At 42.7% G+C, this 17,039-nt stretch overlaps 2 protein-coding genes and 1 long non-coding RNA gene across 3 annotated transcripts; 1 reads left to right on the top strand and 2 right to left on the bottom strand.

Annotated features, from left to right (window-relative positions):
- Positions 1-6,318: 6,318 nt before the first annotated feature.
- Positions 6,319-8,253, bottom strand: LOC102720598 (protein SSUH2 homolog). Its single transcript, XM_006652652.2, has 4 exons — positions 8,051-8,253; positions 7,021-7,117; positions 6,880-6,934; positions 6,319-6,790 (listed from the first exon to the last, which is right to left on the bottom strand). The coding sequence occupies exons 1-4, from the start codon at positions 8,186-8,188 to the stop codon at positions 6,682-6,684; spliced, it is 399 nt and encodes a 132-aa protein (XP_006652715.1). The 5' UTR covers positions 8,189-8,253; the 3' UTR covers positions 6,319-6,681.
- Positions 8,253-13,527, top strand: LOC107304121. Its single transcript, XR_001550144.2, has 3 exons — positions 8,253-8,528; positions 11,868-12,171; positions 13,442-13,527. It is a non-coding gene; the product is annotated as an uncharacterized LOC107304121 (long non-coding RNA).
- LOC102720137 (putative ABC transporter C family member 15) lies at positions 8,793-16,282 on the bottom strand. Its single transcript, XM_006652650.3, has 11 exons — positions 16,153-16,282; positions 13,454-15,201; positions 13,117-13,203; positions 11,845-12,510; positions 11,471-11,635; positions 11,023-11,317; positions 10,675-10,889; positions 10,257-10,562; positions 9,871-9,934; positions 9,506-9,745; positions 8,793-9,418 (listed from the first exon to the last, which is right to left on the bottom strand). Exons 1-11 carry the CDS (start codon positions 16,181-16,183, stop codon positions 9,279-9,281), a joined length of 3,957 nt encoding a protein of 1,318 aa, XP_006652713.2. The 5' UTR covers positions 16,184-16,282; the 3' UTR covers positions 8,793-9,278.
- Positions 16,283-17,039: the final 757 nt, after the last annotated feature.

Here is a 17,039-nt window from a genome sequence, read left to right as displayed (position 1 = left end):
ATACCCACAGATCCATCATCCATGGAACCGGGCGACGAACACAACACAAACCGATAAAGTCACGAGCTATATACTGGTATTATACACTACTGTCCGTGGCCGGTGCAAGAACGCGCGTACTACTTACACAAGCAGCACACATGAGATACATCCAGGAGGTAGCGAAGCTAGGGCTCACCAGGTATCGGGCAGAAACGGCCGGAGGCGACGGGAGAGACGGACGAGGGCGGCAGGTGAGCGAGCTCTCCGGTGGGGCGAAGGAGACGAGACGATAGGGGGCGCAGGCAGAGATGGAGGCCAGCCGAGGCTGACGAGGACGGACAGGGTGTTTATTTACTTAATTAATTATGGCAGTGCACGTTGATCACGACGGTCGGTGCGCCTCGTGGACCACCCTCCGCATCTATCCCGTCCGTTGCTCTGTGGACGGTACGAGATCGGACGAGTCCCGTGGACCGGGTCCATGCGATGTGTGATGAGTAAACGGACAGGCTGCGACGGCACGCGGAGACGGAGCGGAGCTGTCGTCTCTGCACGAATCGCGACGCCGGGTGATTTCTGGAGAACTCGGCCTTGGAACTGCGGGCCCCGCCCACGGATAGGTGTGGGATTGAGGGACCAGATGGAGTTGGGCCGTGCGTACGTCGGAATCTGTTCTGGCCCACTTGATCACGGTACGACTGCACGTGAGAACTCTCTTTGGGCCAAATTGTTGGTGCTATGTCCGGCCGAAATCTACGAGCGAACCATCGAGCAGGCTGGGCCGACCGCCGCCCAACACTGGGCTAGTTTGGTGTTGGAAACTCTTCGAAGGCTCCGTTTGGTAGGAATTAAGATTCTGGTTTTAGCGTTTCTGGTTTTGATTCTCTGTAAATAAGATTTAGGATATAATCAGAAACACCTAAATGGTTATGAGCAAAACTAATTTTTTTTAATAAGATAGATTAATACCTGATATATCATTACACACGTGTATATTTTTACGAAGTGAATAAAAAACAACCATAAATCTAAATATGCATATATTAATCGATCGGATTTAATTTGTTCTTTATGTTACAACTTGTATACTTGATTTTGAACATGTATATTTTTTATGATATATCACCTATTAATTTATTTGCTAATTAGTTTTAAGTTTTTTCATAACACGTGTAAAGACGAGGGACATCCCTCCCGAAATTAAAATCCATTTTTGTTTGTTGTCTGGCTTTCAGAGTTTAAGTTTATATCAGTTGGGTTAGAGTAGATAGCTAGTGGCTTTGCTAGCTGCACATCTGCTTAATTACGATCAACAAGCCTGGAACTCTTTTAAACTCTTAAGAGTTGTCCTCTCATTATTTTTATATCACCTAAATGACCATAAAAAATTAAAATAACTATAAAAATGACAGGATATGTTAGTATGTGATCTTATTTGACTTATATAAATTTAAAAACAAATAACTTATGAAGATGTGTATATTTATTAGAGTTTAGTTCGTCATTTTTACATAGTTTTTACAAGTCAAATTAAACTTTATGGAATAACATCACATGCGTGCTAATTTATCTTGGAGAGGTTTATCAAGTTTTTTCATGACAATTTGAATACCATGGAAAGGCGACGGGACCTCATATTTGCTTACAAACTCTGAAAATGACATTAGAAGAGTGTCAAAGTAACTCGTACATTTCCCTTCTCATTACATTTGAGAACAAAGTGAAAACCATTACACATCGCATCCATATGCAGCAAGTAAGTATCAAGGGATAAACAACTTTCCTCTCGTTTATTAAGCATGGGTTACACTCGAACAGCAAGCTGAAAAACATGATCGAGTCGGGAGAGGAGGCAGCAATGCAGCATCATGGGCTTCCGCTGCGGCCCGGCGAGGAAGAAGCTACTTAGAACTGGAGCCATACGGCAAACTCGGGCTCGGGTCAGCCGTTCGGGCTCGGCGCGGCGGCGCCACCGCCGCTGCCACGGGCGGCGCATCCCCGCCTCGAATAGCCTTCGGTTTGGACTCCGTCGAACCGCCGCCTGCACCTGCTGCACCGTCGTACGCAGGCACCGCCGGCGGGTAGCCACGCGCGCCTCTGGTCGCAGCCGTCGTCTGAGCACATGGAGGTGGTGGTGGGGGACGACGAGTCGTGTAACCGGAAACTCTTGGTGACGACGGCGGCGGCGGCGGCAGCCGTACACTCGAGTACTCCTCCGGGCCCTTGTTGCGCGTCCCACCGGAAGCACTCGGCGTGTCCTCCTCCTCCGGTGGCAGCTGCAGACTCGTCTCCGGGCGCGCGTACGTGCCGCCGGAAACTTTCGGCGTGTAAGGTGGCGGCGGCACACGTACACCCGTGTATGCCGCCGGAGGTGTGTGTTCCACACCGGAAACTACCGGCGGCGTGTAAGGTGGTTTGCCCCTGGAGATCTTAGGTGTGTATGGTGGCGGCGATCTTACAGTTGTGTATGCCTGTGGAGGCGTGTGTGTGCCACCGTGCTCCGGTGGAGGGAACCGCACACTCGTTTCAGCCAATGGTGTCAGTGGCGGGGAAAGGTAAAAGATTTTTGGTGGACCACTGTAAGATAATGGAACAGGCGGTAGAGGGGAGCGCAAACTTGTTCTAGTCAGTGGTGTTGGCGGTGGGGGTTGATAAAAGATTTTCGGTTGACCACTGTAAGATAACGGGGCTGGCGGTGGAGGGGAACGCACACTCATTTCAGCCAATGGTGCTGGTGGCGGGGGATGGTAAAAGATTTTTGGTGGACCACTGTAAGATATCCTAGGCGATGGTGGAGGGGAGCGTACGCTCGTTTTAGCCAATGGCGTTGGTGGCGGGGGCCAGTAAAAGATTTTTGGTGGATCACTGTAAAATATTGGGGGTGGCGGTGAAGGGGAACGCACGCTCGTTTCAGCTAACGGTGGTGGGGACGGGGGCCGGTAAAAGATTTTCGGTGGACCACTGTAAAATATTGGGGTAAGTGGTGGAGAGGAGCGTACGGTCGTTTCAGTCAATGGCGCCGGTGGTGGGGGGTGATAAAAGATTTTCGGTGGACCGCTATAAGATATTGGGGTAAGTGGTGGAGGAGAGCGCACGCTCGTTTCGGTCAATGGCGCCGGTGGAGGGGGGTGATAAAAGATTTTCGGTGGACCGCTATAAGATATTGGGGTAAGTGGTGGAGGGGAGCGCACACTCGTTTCAGTCAATGGCGTCGGTGATGGGGGGTGATAAAAGATTTTTGGTGAGCCACTATAAGATATTGGGGCGGACGGTGGAGGAGAGCGCACGCTCGTTTCCGCCATTGTCGCCGGCGGTAGAGGTCGGCGAAAGATTTTCGGTGAGCCACCGTGAGATCTAGGAGCAGGCGGTGGAGGGGAGCGCGCGCTCGTGTACGCGTCTGGTGCCGGCCGAGAGCGCGCGCCGCTAGGGGCGGGAAGTCTCGGGCTGGCTTGAGCAGCGGCGGGGACAGGCGACCGCGGTGGCGCCGGAGGCGGGCGGCGGCCACGGCCAGTGGTGGCCGCCGCCGCCGCGCACTGCCGCAGCAGCCCGTGCGGGAGGAGCGAGGCGACGAAGGCGCGGGTGAAGGGCCCGCAGTGCTCGTCGGCCTCGCAGGCGGCGAGGCGGCACTCGCGCGGGATGGGGCACCCCGTGAGGAAGGAGGCGAGCAGGTCGTGCTTGCACGCGCCCAGCGTCAGCATCGACTCCCAGCACACGCCCGACTCGGTGTGCGGGCCGCCCGGGAAGACGCTGTCGAACGTGAGCGACCGCCGCGCCGGCGCCGACCAGGCGCCGGGAGGCGCGACGCACGCGGCGACGAGCGCCGCGAGCAGCAGTGCCGTCCTCATTGGCTGGCGGCGTCGCGGATCGCAGCTCGATCGCTCTGGCTGCGTCGGCTTTTGGTGCTTCAGTTTGGAGCGACAAGGGCCGAAATGGCGGGAACCGTTTATATAGAGTGCCTCTTCACTGCCAAGCTGTTACTTGTCCTGGTGATTTTGAATGTTATTAGGAGTTGCACGTAGCAGGTAGATTAATGGGAGCGTGTTAATTGTGCGAGTGTAACAACGGACATTTGTTGAATGTTCATTGATGGTTTCTCGTTCATGACCATGTTCTGGCGTTTTTTCTACCCTATGCTGTGAAATTATATTAACACTCTTAGCTGTTTCAGCAGCGATATTCATGAATAAACAGAATGTGATTATGTCAGTGGTCAAGAACGGAAGATAAACTCGTGAACGGTTATCGAGATAAAAATAGTAAATCAGGAATGTTGGAACTTTGGACCGACAATGCAAAGCATATGAAATGAAAGCGCCCAGTCCACTTAACAAGAGCCCAAAGGGATTCAGCCGCTACTTGATGAGGATGAAACACTCTGACATAAGTAGATTTAAATAAGGGTCGTAAGAGCAACTCCAAAAGAATAACCATCTCACTTGCTATAGTTAAATTTGGTAATTTTGTATAAAAGTTGTACTCCAAGAGAATGGTGACTTGGCATGCTATTTGAATGGCTAAACTTGAGTCCTCAATGGCCAAATCTAGCAACTCATTCCCCCACTTGCACAATTGCTATCTATGGGTCCCACGTGGATGGGACCCACTTGTCATCCTCTCCTTGCCAGGATTTAGAGAGTGGGGATGGATAGTCTCTTGGAGATGCTATATGAATTTAAGTTGCCAAAACTAAAATGAATGGCTAAATTTTGATTTGGAGAGTCAAAATTTAGCCATTCTATTGGAGATGCTCTGACTATACAACCTTTGAATATATTTTGCATAAAAACCTTTCAAATGTATCTATAATATAATTGGGGTGCAATCGTATTGTAACTTATATGTAACTCATATAAAAGTAGCAAGAAAGCGAGCGTGGCGAGTTGGCTGGTCTAGAGTGCGCTTGCATCCGAGTGTGAGGATTTGATCTCATAATTATATAGCAAATCTGTTAAATACGTGAATCGAAAATAGCACATAAGCATTTTTAACAAAAATAAAAAAAATCAGTGAATCAAATTAGTACAAACTCTCTGCAAAAATAGTGTATGATGCACTTCTGAAATTACTCTACTTACGTTTAATAAAATCCAACTTCAACATTTTACACCGCATGTGTATTTGTAGTGTATGCATAACTGTTCATATTTTCATACAAATTAGCCATAGAATTTATAGACTTATAGGTCTGTTCTTTTCAGCTTATTCATTGGATTATTAAAATATACTATTTACTTATAAAACATTTTCTCAAATAAACATTATCATACTGCAGCGCTTAAGCCACTTGTTTCAAGCTATTTGTTAGAATTATTTGTCATAATATTTAATTTATCTAAATAAATAATTAAGTATCTACAAAAATAATGTGCTTCAAATGCTACCTTAATCCTTAATGCTGTGGGCAAGATTATATATGATGTTTCCCATTTAATGTCATGGTTTGGGTTCTCCTTGCTGACCTTGGATTCATTTTTCTTTTGGCATTTAACGCCATACCATTTTGAAGATTTTTCTTGGATTGATCTACTCCTATTGATATACATCCAATGCCACATGCCATGCATCCGTTGTTCCATATATCTCCTCTTGCACATTAATTGTTGTGTCACCAAGACTTGTTTCTTCGTTGCCATAAATCAAGACATGCAATGGCGCAACACATGAGAAGCAGATTAGCGTGGAGAAGTTTGCTCGCGCCGCACATGAGTTCGGCAAGCCGTTGCCCAAGGGAACCAAATGCGGCAGTTAGTAGTACGGAGTAGCACTGTATATGATCGTATTTTCGCTTTCGCTTATAAGTTAAAAATTTAAGTTTATAATTTTAAATTTAAAGTTGAGTTCAATTTTTTAATAATTTATTTTTAAAAAATTACTTAAATCATTAAGAATATAAATATAAAAATTTTAGTTATAAATTATTTTTTGTTTGTAAATATATCATTTAGCTTTTTTTCCTACTCCTATATCAGTTGGACCGGGAAGTGCAGAAACATTGTTTCACGGAAGAGTCTAAGATGATTTGAGTTTTCCTTTGCAGGTACCATTGTTGGCTAATGGCCAGTGACCAATGAACGTGAGTAGTACTCCAGTAGTAGTGTAGGAAAAATAAATAATGGAATAAAAGTTTGGTTTTCATAACACGTAGTATTCATAACGTAAAATGTTTGACTTTTTTTATTTGTAACGTCTAACCATACATCTTATTCAAAAATTTAGTACAAATATAAAAAATGATAAATCATGCTTAAAGTTCTTTTGATAATAAAGTAAGTCACAAGCAAAAAAAATGATATTTTTATAAATTTTTAAATAAGACAAATAATCAAACATCGCAGTCAAAAAAAAGTCTTACGTTATGAAACATAGAGTACTTTGGTATTACCTTCAGAATTGTTGCGGCGCAACGAATAAACAAGTATTGCCATTTTTTGGGGGGGCTATTGTCATACGTATTCTACCGTTCCATGAAAACGGCTTCTTTGTCCGACAATGAATAGAACAACACAGCGGCCACGAACTGAAATTCGTAGCATTCAAATCGGATCCTTCAACTGGAATGCTGTTGATGGTACTCGAGCCTTGAGGCATGCAGCATGTTGCCGAACAGCAACTATGATTTGAATACCATGAAGCAATTATGATTTCTTTACACGGATCTGTTTGACTACGTTAACCATGCAACACTGCCAGGGTGAAAGTTCATTTCCTATGGATAGTGGCAAAGTGAAAGCCCATAGGTTCTCGATATTCACCGGTTCCATGGCAACGGTGGCAGTAATCTGACCCGCTGCCACCGCATATCCGGCACCTGGAAAATGAAAGTGATGCGAGAGAGCCATGTTTCTCAGTAAACAACTTAATTATCGCGGGGCAGCTTTGTGTATATGAGCTCCTCACCATTGTGGCCATTCCCCCTTTGGAAGCATGATAAGATTGGCATGATTTGTTCTTCCTGTAAATCACCATAATCATAAGAGAAAACTGGTTCGTAGGATCATGATTCTAACAAGATGAGATAACATGGAGTACAAGAGATACCTTGACCGAAACAGTTACGGCAGTCTATTTTGCCTGTGCCTTTGCAGATGGTGCAGGGAGGATCAGGTCTTTTTGGTCTCTCCCTCCTAATGCTTGACTGTATCATACTTGCAGTTAGGAAATCAGAACCAGCGTATAAACATGTCAAAAGGTGTCAAGTCTTAATGTATATATGGTCTGAAATGGATTCTTTTCCCTGTCTGGCAAGTTGAGGGCCTCCTAGTCTCCTAACTAGGTGAAGAACAGAGAGGGGGGGGGGGGGGGGATCAATTGGCACTGAAAGACTTATTTATCTCATGTACTAGTATCAGTCTATCAGATTCTACCATGTCCAATCTTTTAATTCAATGTAATGCAAGCTCAAACAGTGTTATCTTCTGAAAAAGAAATCACTACAGACTACTGCTAAGTGCAAGCACATAGTAAACATTACTGGCTGTAAAAGCATTAAAACCACAAAATCTTAAGTTAAGAACGACAAGTCAAATTTGATTATAGAGTGTTCTGCGAATTGCATGCTGCCACCCTCAGGATGTAGGGGTTTTGCCACTCTAAGCCGAAATGATTATACCTCTCACTGATTTCCTACTTTTAATCACCCATCTTTTCGCTTCTATTTATGCGTATAAGCCAAATTTTAAATTTTCAACCTTAAATTTAAAGTAAATTTTGATGTTTCTTTACCGAAGTTTGTTTTTTAACATTGGCTTTCAAATTGCTAAAAACATATATATAAAAGTTTTATTTACAAATTAATTTTCATTTGCAGATATGCTGTTTAGCTTTTACCGCATTATTGTTTCGTCCTGTCCTTCTACCTTCTGCTGCGGACTGTTAAAGCACGGTAACCTAACCTAACCCCCCCCCCCCCCCTCCTCTCCCTGTCCGGCCGTCCCGCTGCCGAGCAAGAACACCACCTAGAAGTTAAGGTTGAACCACGTCGTCCTCCACCTACGAAGTGTTCGACGAACCGCAGTCGCCGAGGCTGAGCGAAGAGAGGTGTGAGCCAAAGGGGAAGGATCGAACTCACCTCGGTGCGTACGATCCACCGAGGCCTCGATATGCGCAGACCACGAGGGGCATCGTGAAACCCGGGGGGCGAGCTCGAAGGTGCCTGCGCCGATGATGCCACGCCGCCGCCGGGGCCGGCCCCCGGCGTCGAAGCCATCCGCGGCTACAGGTCGCGGCGTGAACGGAGGTACCGGAAAGGCGGCGACGACGGGTAGAGCCATTCAGGAGCGTTATCCATCGCTGATTGGGCCTTTTTGGGCTCGAACACCTGACGTCTTGACCCAACTACACATACGCACCCGTGCCGGCCCACCGCGTCTCGAGCGCTCGCCGGCGCGCCGTCGCGTCTGCGTGGTGTCCCACACTTACCAGTTCCTCCTCCGGTATCCCGATGGCATCTGCGCATGGGCTCGCGCGCCGGTGGATGTCGTTGGGATTTTCCACCACAGGGCCGCCGCCCTGCTTGACCAGATCCAACCCCCGCCCCCCTTCCCCTGGTAAGTCCGTAGCATTGAATCTTTGTTCTGGTTTCTGAATCGATCTCAGATCAGGGTCGTAGACCAAAAGGTCTCGGGTATATACGCCAGTGCACGCGAACTAGCTGTTCGACGGAATGTCTCGACCAGCAGCCGGTTTTCTCATCCGGGAATCACAAGCTAACGTGCCATTTGTTTGTAAAATTAATCATTGAATCTAGCTCTGGATTTGTAGGTTTACACGTAAAAAATTAGGGAATTTTACGTGGTAGGTTCGGGCTGGTGGAAAAGAATGCTGGCCAAATTTATTAAGATTGGGAAGAGTAAAACAACCTAAAAACAAGGGAAGAACAGAGTTTCACGTCAAAAAAAAAGAGAGAAGAACAGAGTTGTTGACAATAAATCCAGGCGCCTATGTCAGCCTGTTGAAACCACTATACACATTACAAGTTTGCAACCCCTCAACACAGGATGCCCCTTAAGCCAACTGCAACAGCAAGGTGGGAGCTACAGCCTACAGACAGATTCATCAAGCAGAAGGTTGCATGGATGGTTCTGTCCTGACTAAACAAGGCCCGCTGCACCCCCCAGCTCCACCATTCCTCTAGTATAGCTCTGACAAGCCAAGACGAGAAGAGGCTTACATTTTGTGTGATAGTTTAGGAACAATGTTGTGCCCTTGTTTTGCCTATTTGATTGCTTCAGTGTGGATACTTTGGTCCTGTTGTGCTGCATCTAGCCATGCAGAATGCAGTATATCTCCAGGAAAAATTAGTAGCTACCCATTCTGTGTGTTGCTGTTGAAGACTTGAAGTGCTGCGATTGTTGTGAGTACTCTTTGGTTAGCTTAGAGAATGTGGATTCCTCTTTCTGGAGCAGTTTGGCAGGGGTGTCATATTCTAAGATCCTACCTGCATAGAGATATCAGATTTACAGAGTCAGGTAGCTATACAACATGATATTCTGAGCATGTTTTATTATTGTAGTGGTATACTTACCTTCACCAAGAACAAGAATAAGGTCACTGTCAATAACAGTGTTCATTCTATGGGCAATTGCAAGTACCGTGCAATCTTGAAATTCTTGCCGAATTATCTCTTGTATGATCCTGTCTGTAGCAGAGTCAACTGAAGCAGTTGCCTCATCAAGCACTAGAATCTTGCTCTTCCTTAGGAGGATTCTGCCTAGACAAAATAGTTGTCGCTGTCCCATGCTCCAGTTGTCCCCATTTTCAATTACTGTAATGAAACATAAATTCCTAGTAGCATAAGTATTTCAGAAAAGTACATATTAACATGTTATTTTTCTAAAGGACCCATATCAGTTCTTTGTCCTCCTTCAAAAGTTTAATGCTGAGCAGTACCTATTTCATCCAGCTTTTTCTCAGTCGAGCGCACCACATTGCCAAGCTGACACTTGTCTACTACCTGACATGGGTAGTTCATTACTTTAGAACGGAAACTACTGCTGATCTACCCTAAAACTACTACTTTGTATGCTTGCTTGTGGAGTCTTATTTATGTACTGGTGGATGGGGGTTAGTTTGGCATATCAGTGATTTGTAGTATTATGACTGAATATCCACTGAGTGGTATCTTCATATTGCTGTCATCTATGCACCTTTACCCTTTTTTGGCTTTATATGATTTGTGCTATCTATGGAACCAGTTTCAAAGCCATAGAGGTGTCTATGAAGATAGAAAAGCTTTATCATATATTCTAATTAGAATGTAAGTTTTCTGAACTTGCCTCCCATATCCTACTATCTGGGTACTCGTTCATGGGATCAAGATTTCCTCTGATTGTACCATCAAACATCACTGGATCCTGTGGGAGAATACATATGCTCGATCTCAGATCATGAAGTCCAATTTTGCAGATGTTGATGCTGTCGATCTTGATGGTCCCATCCCTTGGCTCAACAATTCGAAAAAGTACTTGTACTAAGGTTGACTTCCCACTACCTGTCCGCCCAACAATACCTACTGTTTTCTCAGCTGGAATCACACAATTTATGTTTCTCAATACTGAAGGGAGATGTTCTGCATATCTGACCTGTAGGAGTAAATGGAAAATATCATTACTGGGTCAAGTAAAGGACATACCTATGATACTTAGTATCAGATAAAATTATAATGATATTCTTTCTAATCATTTTGCACCATACCTCTAAGTTGCTTATGCTTATCGTGCCGTACTCTGGCCATGCCACTGGCGGCTTGCTACCCTCAGTTACGGTTGGGGCTTCACTTGGAAGCTTTGTGTACTGTAGTATTCTTTCAACTGATATCATGTTTGCTTCTGCGCGACTTATATTTCGGGAGGCTTCTGATAGTTGTGTATTCAAATTCCATGCATACATCACTACCAGCCCACCAATGCCTGTTTTGTAGCAAGAGAACGTCAATGTTTCTTCCAGAAAAAAGATAGCCATCCTTAATCCTTCAAGTTTGAATGAGGGTAGAACAGCATGAGTTTAGATTAAATTCATGGGTCTGAACAAGTCAAAACTTACTTGGATTAATAAAACCTTGTGGAAGACGCACAAGCAAAACCAATGAGAACCCAAAGACAAAGTTGCATAACAAATTCATTCTAAAAGAGAGCCATTCTACTGCAGCCATCAAGTGAAACCACGGTTTTGAATGATTATCAAGTAAACTCAGATTTGATCTGTAGAACTGCTCTTCTTGGCTAAAGGCTCGAATTATTGCAGCTCCATAGAAAGTTTCCCCAAAATGATGAAGAATTGGAGCCTTTTGAGTTCCTGATAGGCGAGCTAATTCTGTTGCTGTTAGACTGTAATATCTCTGCAGGATATTTTGGGGATTCAAGAATCAAGATATGATCCATTCTCAATAGGTATATTGTGTACTGATAGTATTTTGAATGACTAGATCCATTCTCAATAGGTATATTGTGTACTGAGTATTTTGAATGACTAAGTTACAGTTATCTCTTACCTGATACCTGATGCAAATCAATATTGACGGAACAAAAATAATGAGAACTGGCCAGGAAACATATGATATGATTAGTATTGTTCCTAGAAACTGCATCACTGAAAATGTGCTCTCACTTAATGTTGACGCTGTCTCCAAATCTAGCACACTTTGATCAATAGAAGCCTACATGGACAATGCAAAAATCCTTTGTTAGCTACTCAGGTAAAACGACGTATCCATTACACTCCAGAACATACATATGTCCTTTCCTTTCCCTGTAAAAACATAGTACTTTGCCGTGTAATTCAGTGCATATTTGACTTATTTTTATATAATTTATTTAGGATTTATTTTACTTAGTTTGCACTTGTGGAGCATTAGAATAGACTGACCCTGTTTAAGATTCGCCCTGTAGGTGTCGAGTCAAAGAAAGACATAGGAGCATGAAAGATGCAATGCATCATGCTCTTGAACAATTTTTCTGATGTGAGGAGGCCGGTTACCGCTACAAGAACTGCTCGAATCAAGATACACAAGGCGCTGCCAACTGATATAAATACATACACCATGAACTGGATGGATTCCATTTTTGATTTGCTTCCATTTCTTGGATGGCAAGCTGATGCCATCCAATAGTTGCTTCCCACTTCAAATATCTGAAAGAAGCACTGTGCTGCAATTATCATAGGAATGAAAAGTCCACCCCGAGCAGCTGTGAGGTACGACAAAAAGACTTGCTTGCTAATGTTTCCATTCTCTCTCTCTTCACCCTGCAATAATTTCCCTTCCTCAGTGTTATCTCTAAATACTTCTTGTCTGCAATTTATCATATTTGTGTTTTGCCATTTTCTGCTGATATCATTTTCTGCATCTGACTCATTGATGCTCGGTACCTTTTCTGATTCTGTATGATGCTTTGACAAATATGTGCTTGTGCCTTTTGCGTTACAAACTTGTTCAACAGCATAAAAGTGAGCCCCAAATATAACTCCAAAAGCCATGTTCTGTTGGAGTTCATGAAATTTTCCTGCTTGTACTATCCTTCCATTTTGCATCACCTGCAATATTGTTCAACCAGATAAGCTAAACATACTATTCCCTCTGTCCCAAAATATAGCAAGTTTTACCTCTTGTCACGTCTATTATGAGAGTGGTAAAAAGACTTGTTTGTCTCCTCGGGCTGGGTGAGGTGTGGGCCTAGACTAGTTGGGTGATAATTAAGCCAAGGGGTAGTATGGGTAGTTTAGTGATAAAGACACTTTTCACATGTACTAGGTTGTTATATTTGGGACAACATGTAAACTCTAGAAGTTATTATATTTTGATATGGAGGGAGCAGTTTCTTTTCTGGGGTCCTTGTGAAGCATTGAGTGGTAGAAGTATCTCTCAGTGTTGATCATGAGGAACTCATAGGTGTACATACTGAAATACTACATCACACAATATAAGGGATTTGGCAATGCAAATGCATAGCTAAAATCCCTTATATTTTACAGAGGTATTACAAAATTAACACTAGGAGATATCTCTACACCTCAATACCTGCAAAAGGCTGTAAAGCCTCTAAAAAGGATATACATATGCACGGCATGTTTTAAGCATAGTCATTATTGTTTTTCTAAATGTTCAATGGAATCATGCCTTGTTTATTTTTTTTGGCTTACCATAATAAGGTCTGCATCGGCTAGAAATTCAACTTGGTGTGTGACGTATAATACAGTTTTGTCCCTTAGGACTTCCATCAGGCATTTCTGCATAAATGTGTAAAGCCACTGTTAACGGTTGTGTAACATCGCATTTCCTTGCCATTAACAATATAAATAGGAGCAGCTTATTTTTTAAATGTAACATATCAATAATAATGTGAACAGTACTATTTAATAATCACAATATCTCAAATATATGCAGCCTATTGTTGGAAAATCTGAATAAATCAAAGCATTATAACTTTGTGACCCTGATGTTTTTCTTCTTTTGTTGGCTCTTAAGGGGAAAAAGAACCTTGTATAAATGCCTGCCAGTTTGAGGGTCGACTGCACTGAAAGGATCATCAAGCAGGTATATATCAGCATCCTTGTAAACTGCCCTTGCAATTTGAATCCGTTGCTTTTGTCCTCCACTCATAGTCGTTCCCCGTTCTCCAATATCTGTCATATCACCATCCGAGAAGACTCCGATGTCTTTAACCAAGGCACATGCTTCAATTGTCCTCTCGTATTTATCACTCTCAAATGGGCTTCCAAAGAGAATGTTTTCTCTTATAGTCCCAGAAAGTATCCATGACGACTGTGGAACATATGCTTTGCTTCCAAAGACTTTAACAGTTCCCTGCAATTTTGGCATCTCTCCAAGTACACATGACAACAGACTAGATTTTCCACTCCCAACAGCCCCACATACTGCCACTTTCATCCCTTTGTGTATCTTTACATGTATATCTTGAAGTGTTGGGATTTTTGCATCAGTTTTCCAGCTAAATGCTCCCTGATCAATCTCTATAGAAAATTCATTTTTGTTTCCTGCCACACTCTCGATTGCATCAGATCCTATTTCTTCTTCCTGGAGATATGACACTATTCTGTCAGCTGAGATCTTCCCCTGTGCAAAGGCAGTAAGCAATTCTGGTAAACTAAAGATAGGTTCCTTCAGTATATTCACAGTTGCTAGTGTGGACAACACTCTTCCAGCTGTTAGAGGGATTCCCATCAGAATGCATGAAGCAAATGTCATGATTGATATGACAGTGGGTGCTCCCCAGAACATAAATGCTAATAGTGCTTTTAGCCTTAGAAATTCCCACAGCCACATATGCTCTTCTTTCCTCAAAATTTTCAATTTCTTAAGGTATTGGATATCCCAAGCTTGGAGTTTTAATATCTTCATGCTTCTTATAGCCTCAGATGTCAGTTCCATTCTGTCATCTTTTGCTTTCATAATTCCTGCGTGCAATCTTTTCTGGATTCTTGTAAAAGGAATATTGCAAAGCATTATTATGGTTGTTGTTGCTATTCCAGCTAAAGAACCCAGACCAAGATTTTTCCAAAGAATATATGTTGCTAGGGAAATTTGTATAGGCATCATGAAGACCATGTTCACATACCATGCAACATTAACAATCCTTTCAATATCAACACCGACATAGTTAATTATCTCCCCTGAGGTATGTTTCTGCCTTGACTGGCTTGATAAATAAAGGACCTTTCGGTATACCTGAGATATTAGAGATGTTCTTAGGCGCAAATAAACCTGTAGACTTCCAAAGAACCATTGTCTGTAAGCAAGAGTTTCAATAGCCTTGGCACCTACAAATACAAGTACAAGATAGTAGCCTCTTTCAAATCCATCATCTCCACCTAGATAGCCCACAAAGTCCTTGATTAAGTATGCCCCCACAAAGGAGGCAACTACACTTAGGAGTCCAAAGGTTGCATTGAGTGCTGCCTTCTTCCAAATGAGAAGGAAGGCTGCTTTACAAATGGACGAAACTGTCATAGGAGGATTCCCTTTCACAATGATATCACTGAATATTCTAGAGATATATTGGGCACTTTCCTTCTTACCAACATCTGGTATGTCATCCTCATCCAAAGGTTTATTGGCACCTTTAGCAAGAAGATCATTCATCCAAGAGAAAGTGAAATGCTGTGAAATAGTTGCCTCCCCATAAGAAGATTTTCTCCTGTTATTCACATGGTCATCTTTTGAAGCATCTGGAAATGGTTCTTCTGTGCTGCAGGTGTAGTGCATCCCTGTTTTGCAATGAACACACGTGTACTGATAAAAGAGGAGAATTAAAAAAAATGATATTTCTTCTGGTTCAAAATAATAGTGGACACTACTGTGCCATTTTGCAAAAATCGTACCTTTAATTTCATTTTATGGTACATATGCCAAGTGAAACTTATAAACTACACTGTGTAGTTGCTTAGTAAAAAGAACGAAGACTTCAATTATATGAAACTTAATAAACTGCACCAATATTGTGGTCCGTCCATACTTCCCACTGCCTATACCATGTTCTCTATATTTTCAAGCTAATGGAGAAGTCGTTTGCCTGCTAATTTCTGGAATTATTCCATCTATCTGGTATATTTCTCAAGGTATGCACCTATAATCATTTTGATTGAAGGTGGAGTGGAATTAACTCCCACTGAGCAAAGGACGCTGTTTATGCAGAAACGCTAACACCGTAAGAACATTCTATGAGTTGAGAGAATCCCTGAGAGTGTATGCATAAACATCAGCGTGGTTTCTCCTAATACTTTTATATAAATTCCCAATGCCTGTATTGCAAGTATAGAATTCCAGTTCGCATTAAAGTGTGTGATAGACTTCGTTCTCTTGTAGCTTGGCAAAATGCCAGCTCAGACGGATCAAGCGGCTCCAAGCTATTGGGTTTTATACCATTTTCTTCGTGTGATAATTTTGTATTGAAAACATTGCGAACATCTTTTAAATTCCTACATATAGTTTAATCTTATGCAATATTCTAGGTTCCCAAAAATACTATTCGACTTGCTGGTTCTGCCGTATTTGTGTGGGACCATTGTGAAATGTTGTTATATCTGGAAGGTAGGTATTCTTTCTGAAGTATTTATTAACGTATATAGAATATTAACAAAACTTCTGTTTCAGTAGAAAACAAAGATAAGGTATGATTCCATTCGTATGAGCATGATTAAAAATAGATTGAATCTTACCAGATTGCTCTGCAGTATCTTTGTACACCATGTTGAAGCTGTTAGCTTCAGCTGTTTCGACCAGAAAGTGTTGTTCCTTCAGCTGCTGAACAGTAACATTTGCGTGAAAATGGCAATCAGCTTGCTACTTGGCGAGGGCACTGGAGCCACCGTTAGTAGTTTCCATTAGGTTATATACTTAGATGTAGTACTTGGATGAGCACAATCATTAAGTGCTATAGTGCGTGTAAAGTATGTATGTGCCCTCTAATGCTCGACTACTCGGCTAACTTTCGTGGCTCAATGCGTGTAAAGGCAGCACCTTGAGGCTCAGATCAAGGGCAGATCGGCACCAGTGGACCAATTTATCTGAATCTGTCTTGTGGTCGACGATCGACACACGTCAGTTTTCATTGCTACATGCAAATGCAACCTTTATACTCTCTAATTTTTGTTATTATTTTATGCCGTTGATTTGAATCAACGTTGTACCGTTTATGTTATTATTTTTTAAAAAAATATGTAAAATTATGAGTTATGCTTAAAGCTCATTTAGTAATAAATTAAATTATAGCAAAATAATTAATAATTATAAATTTTTGAATGAGGCGAATGATCCTACGTCGGTTCAAAAGTCAGTAATGTTAAATAAAAACGGAGGGATTAGTTTATACAGCAGTAAGTTAGTGTAAACTTGTAACACTATGGCATAGCATATCCGTCTGCAGGAAAGCAGTCCATGATTAAAATATGGACGCTAGAATGGTGCAGTCCAACTCTTTGTTTAGGTGGTGTTTAGTTGTTAAATTTTTTTGGTAAAAATATTACATCGAACGTTTGACCGGATGTCGGAAGGGGTTTTCGGATACGAATGAAAAAAAACGAATTTCATGGCTAGCCTATAAACC

This window comes from Oryza brachyantha, chromosome 4, assembly GCF_000231095.2.
Source record: "Oryza brachyantha chromosome 4, ObraRS2, whole genome shotgun sequence".
Lineage (NCBI taxonomy): Eukaryota > Viridiplantae > Streptophyta > Magnoliopsida > Poales > Poaceae > Oryza > Oryza brachyantha.
The sequence above is the reverse complement of the archived record's forward strand: the minus strand, read 5'-3'. Positions and strand labels throughout refer to the sequence as shown.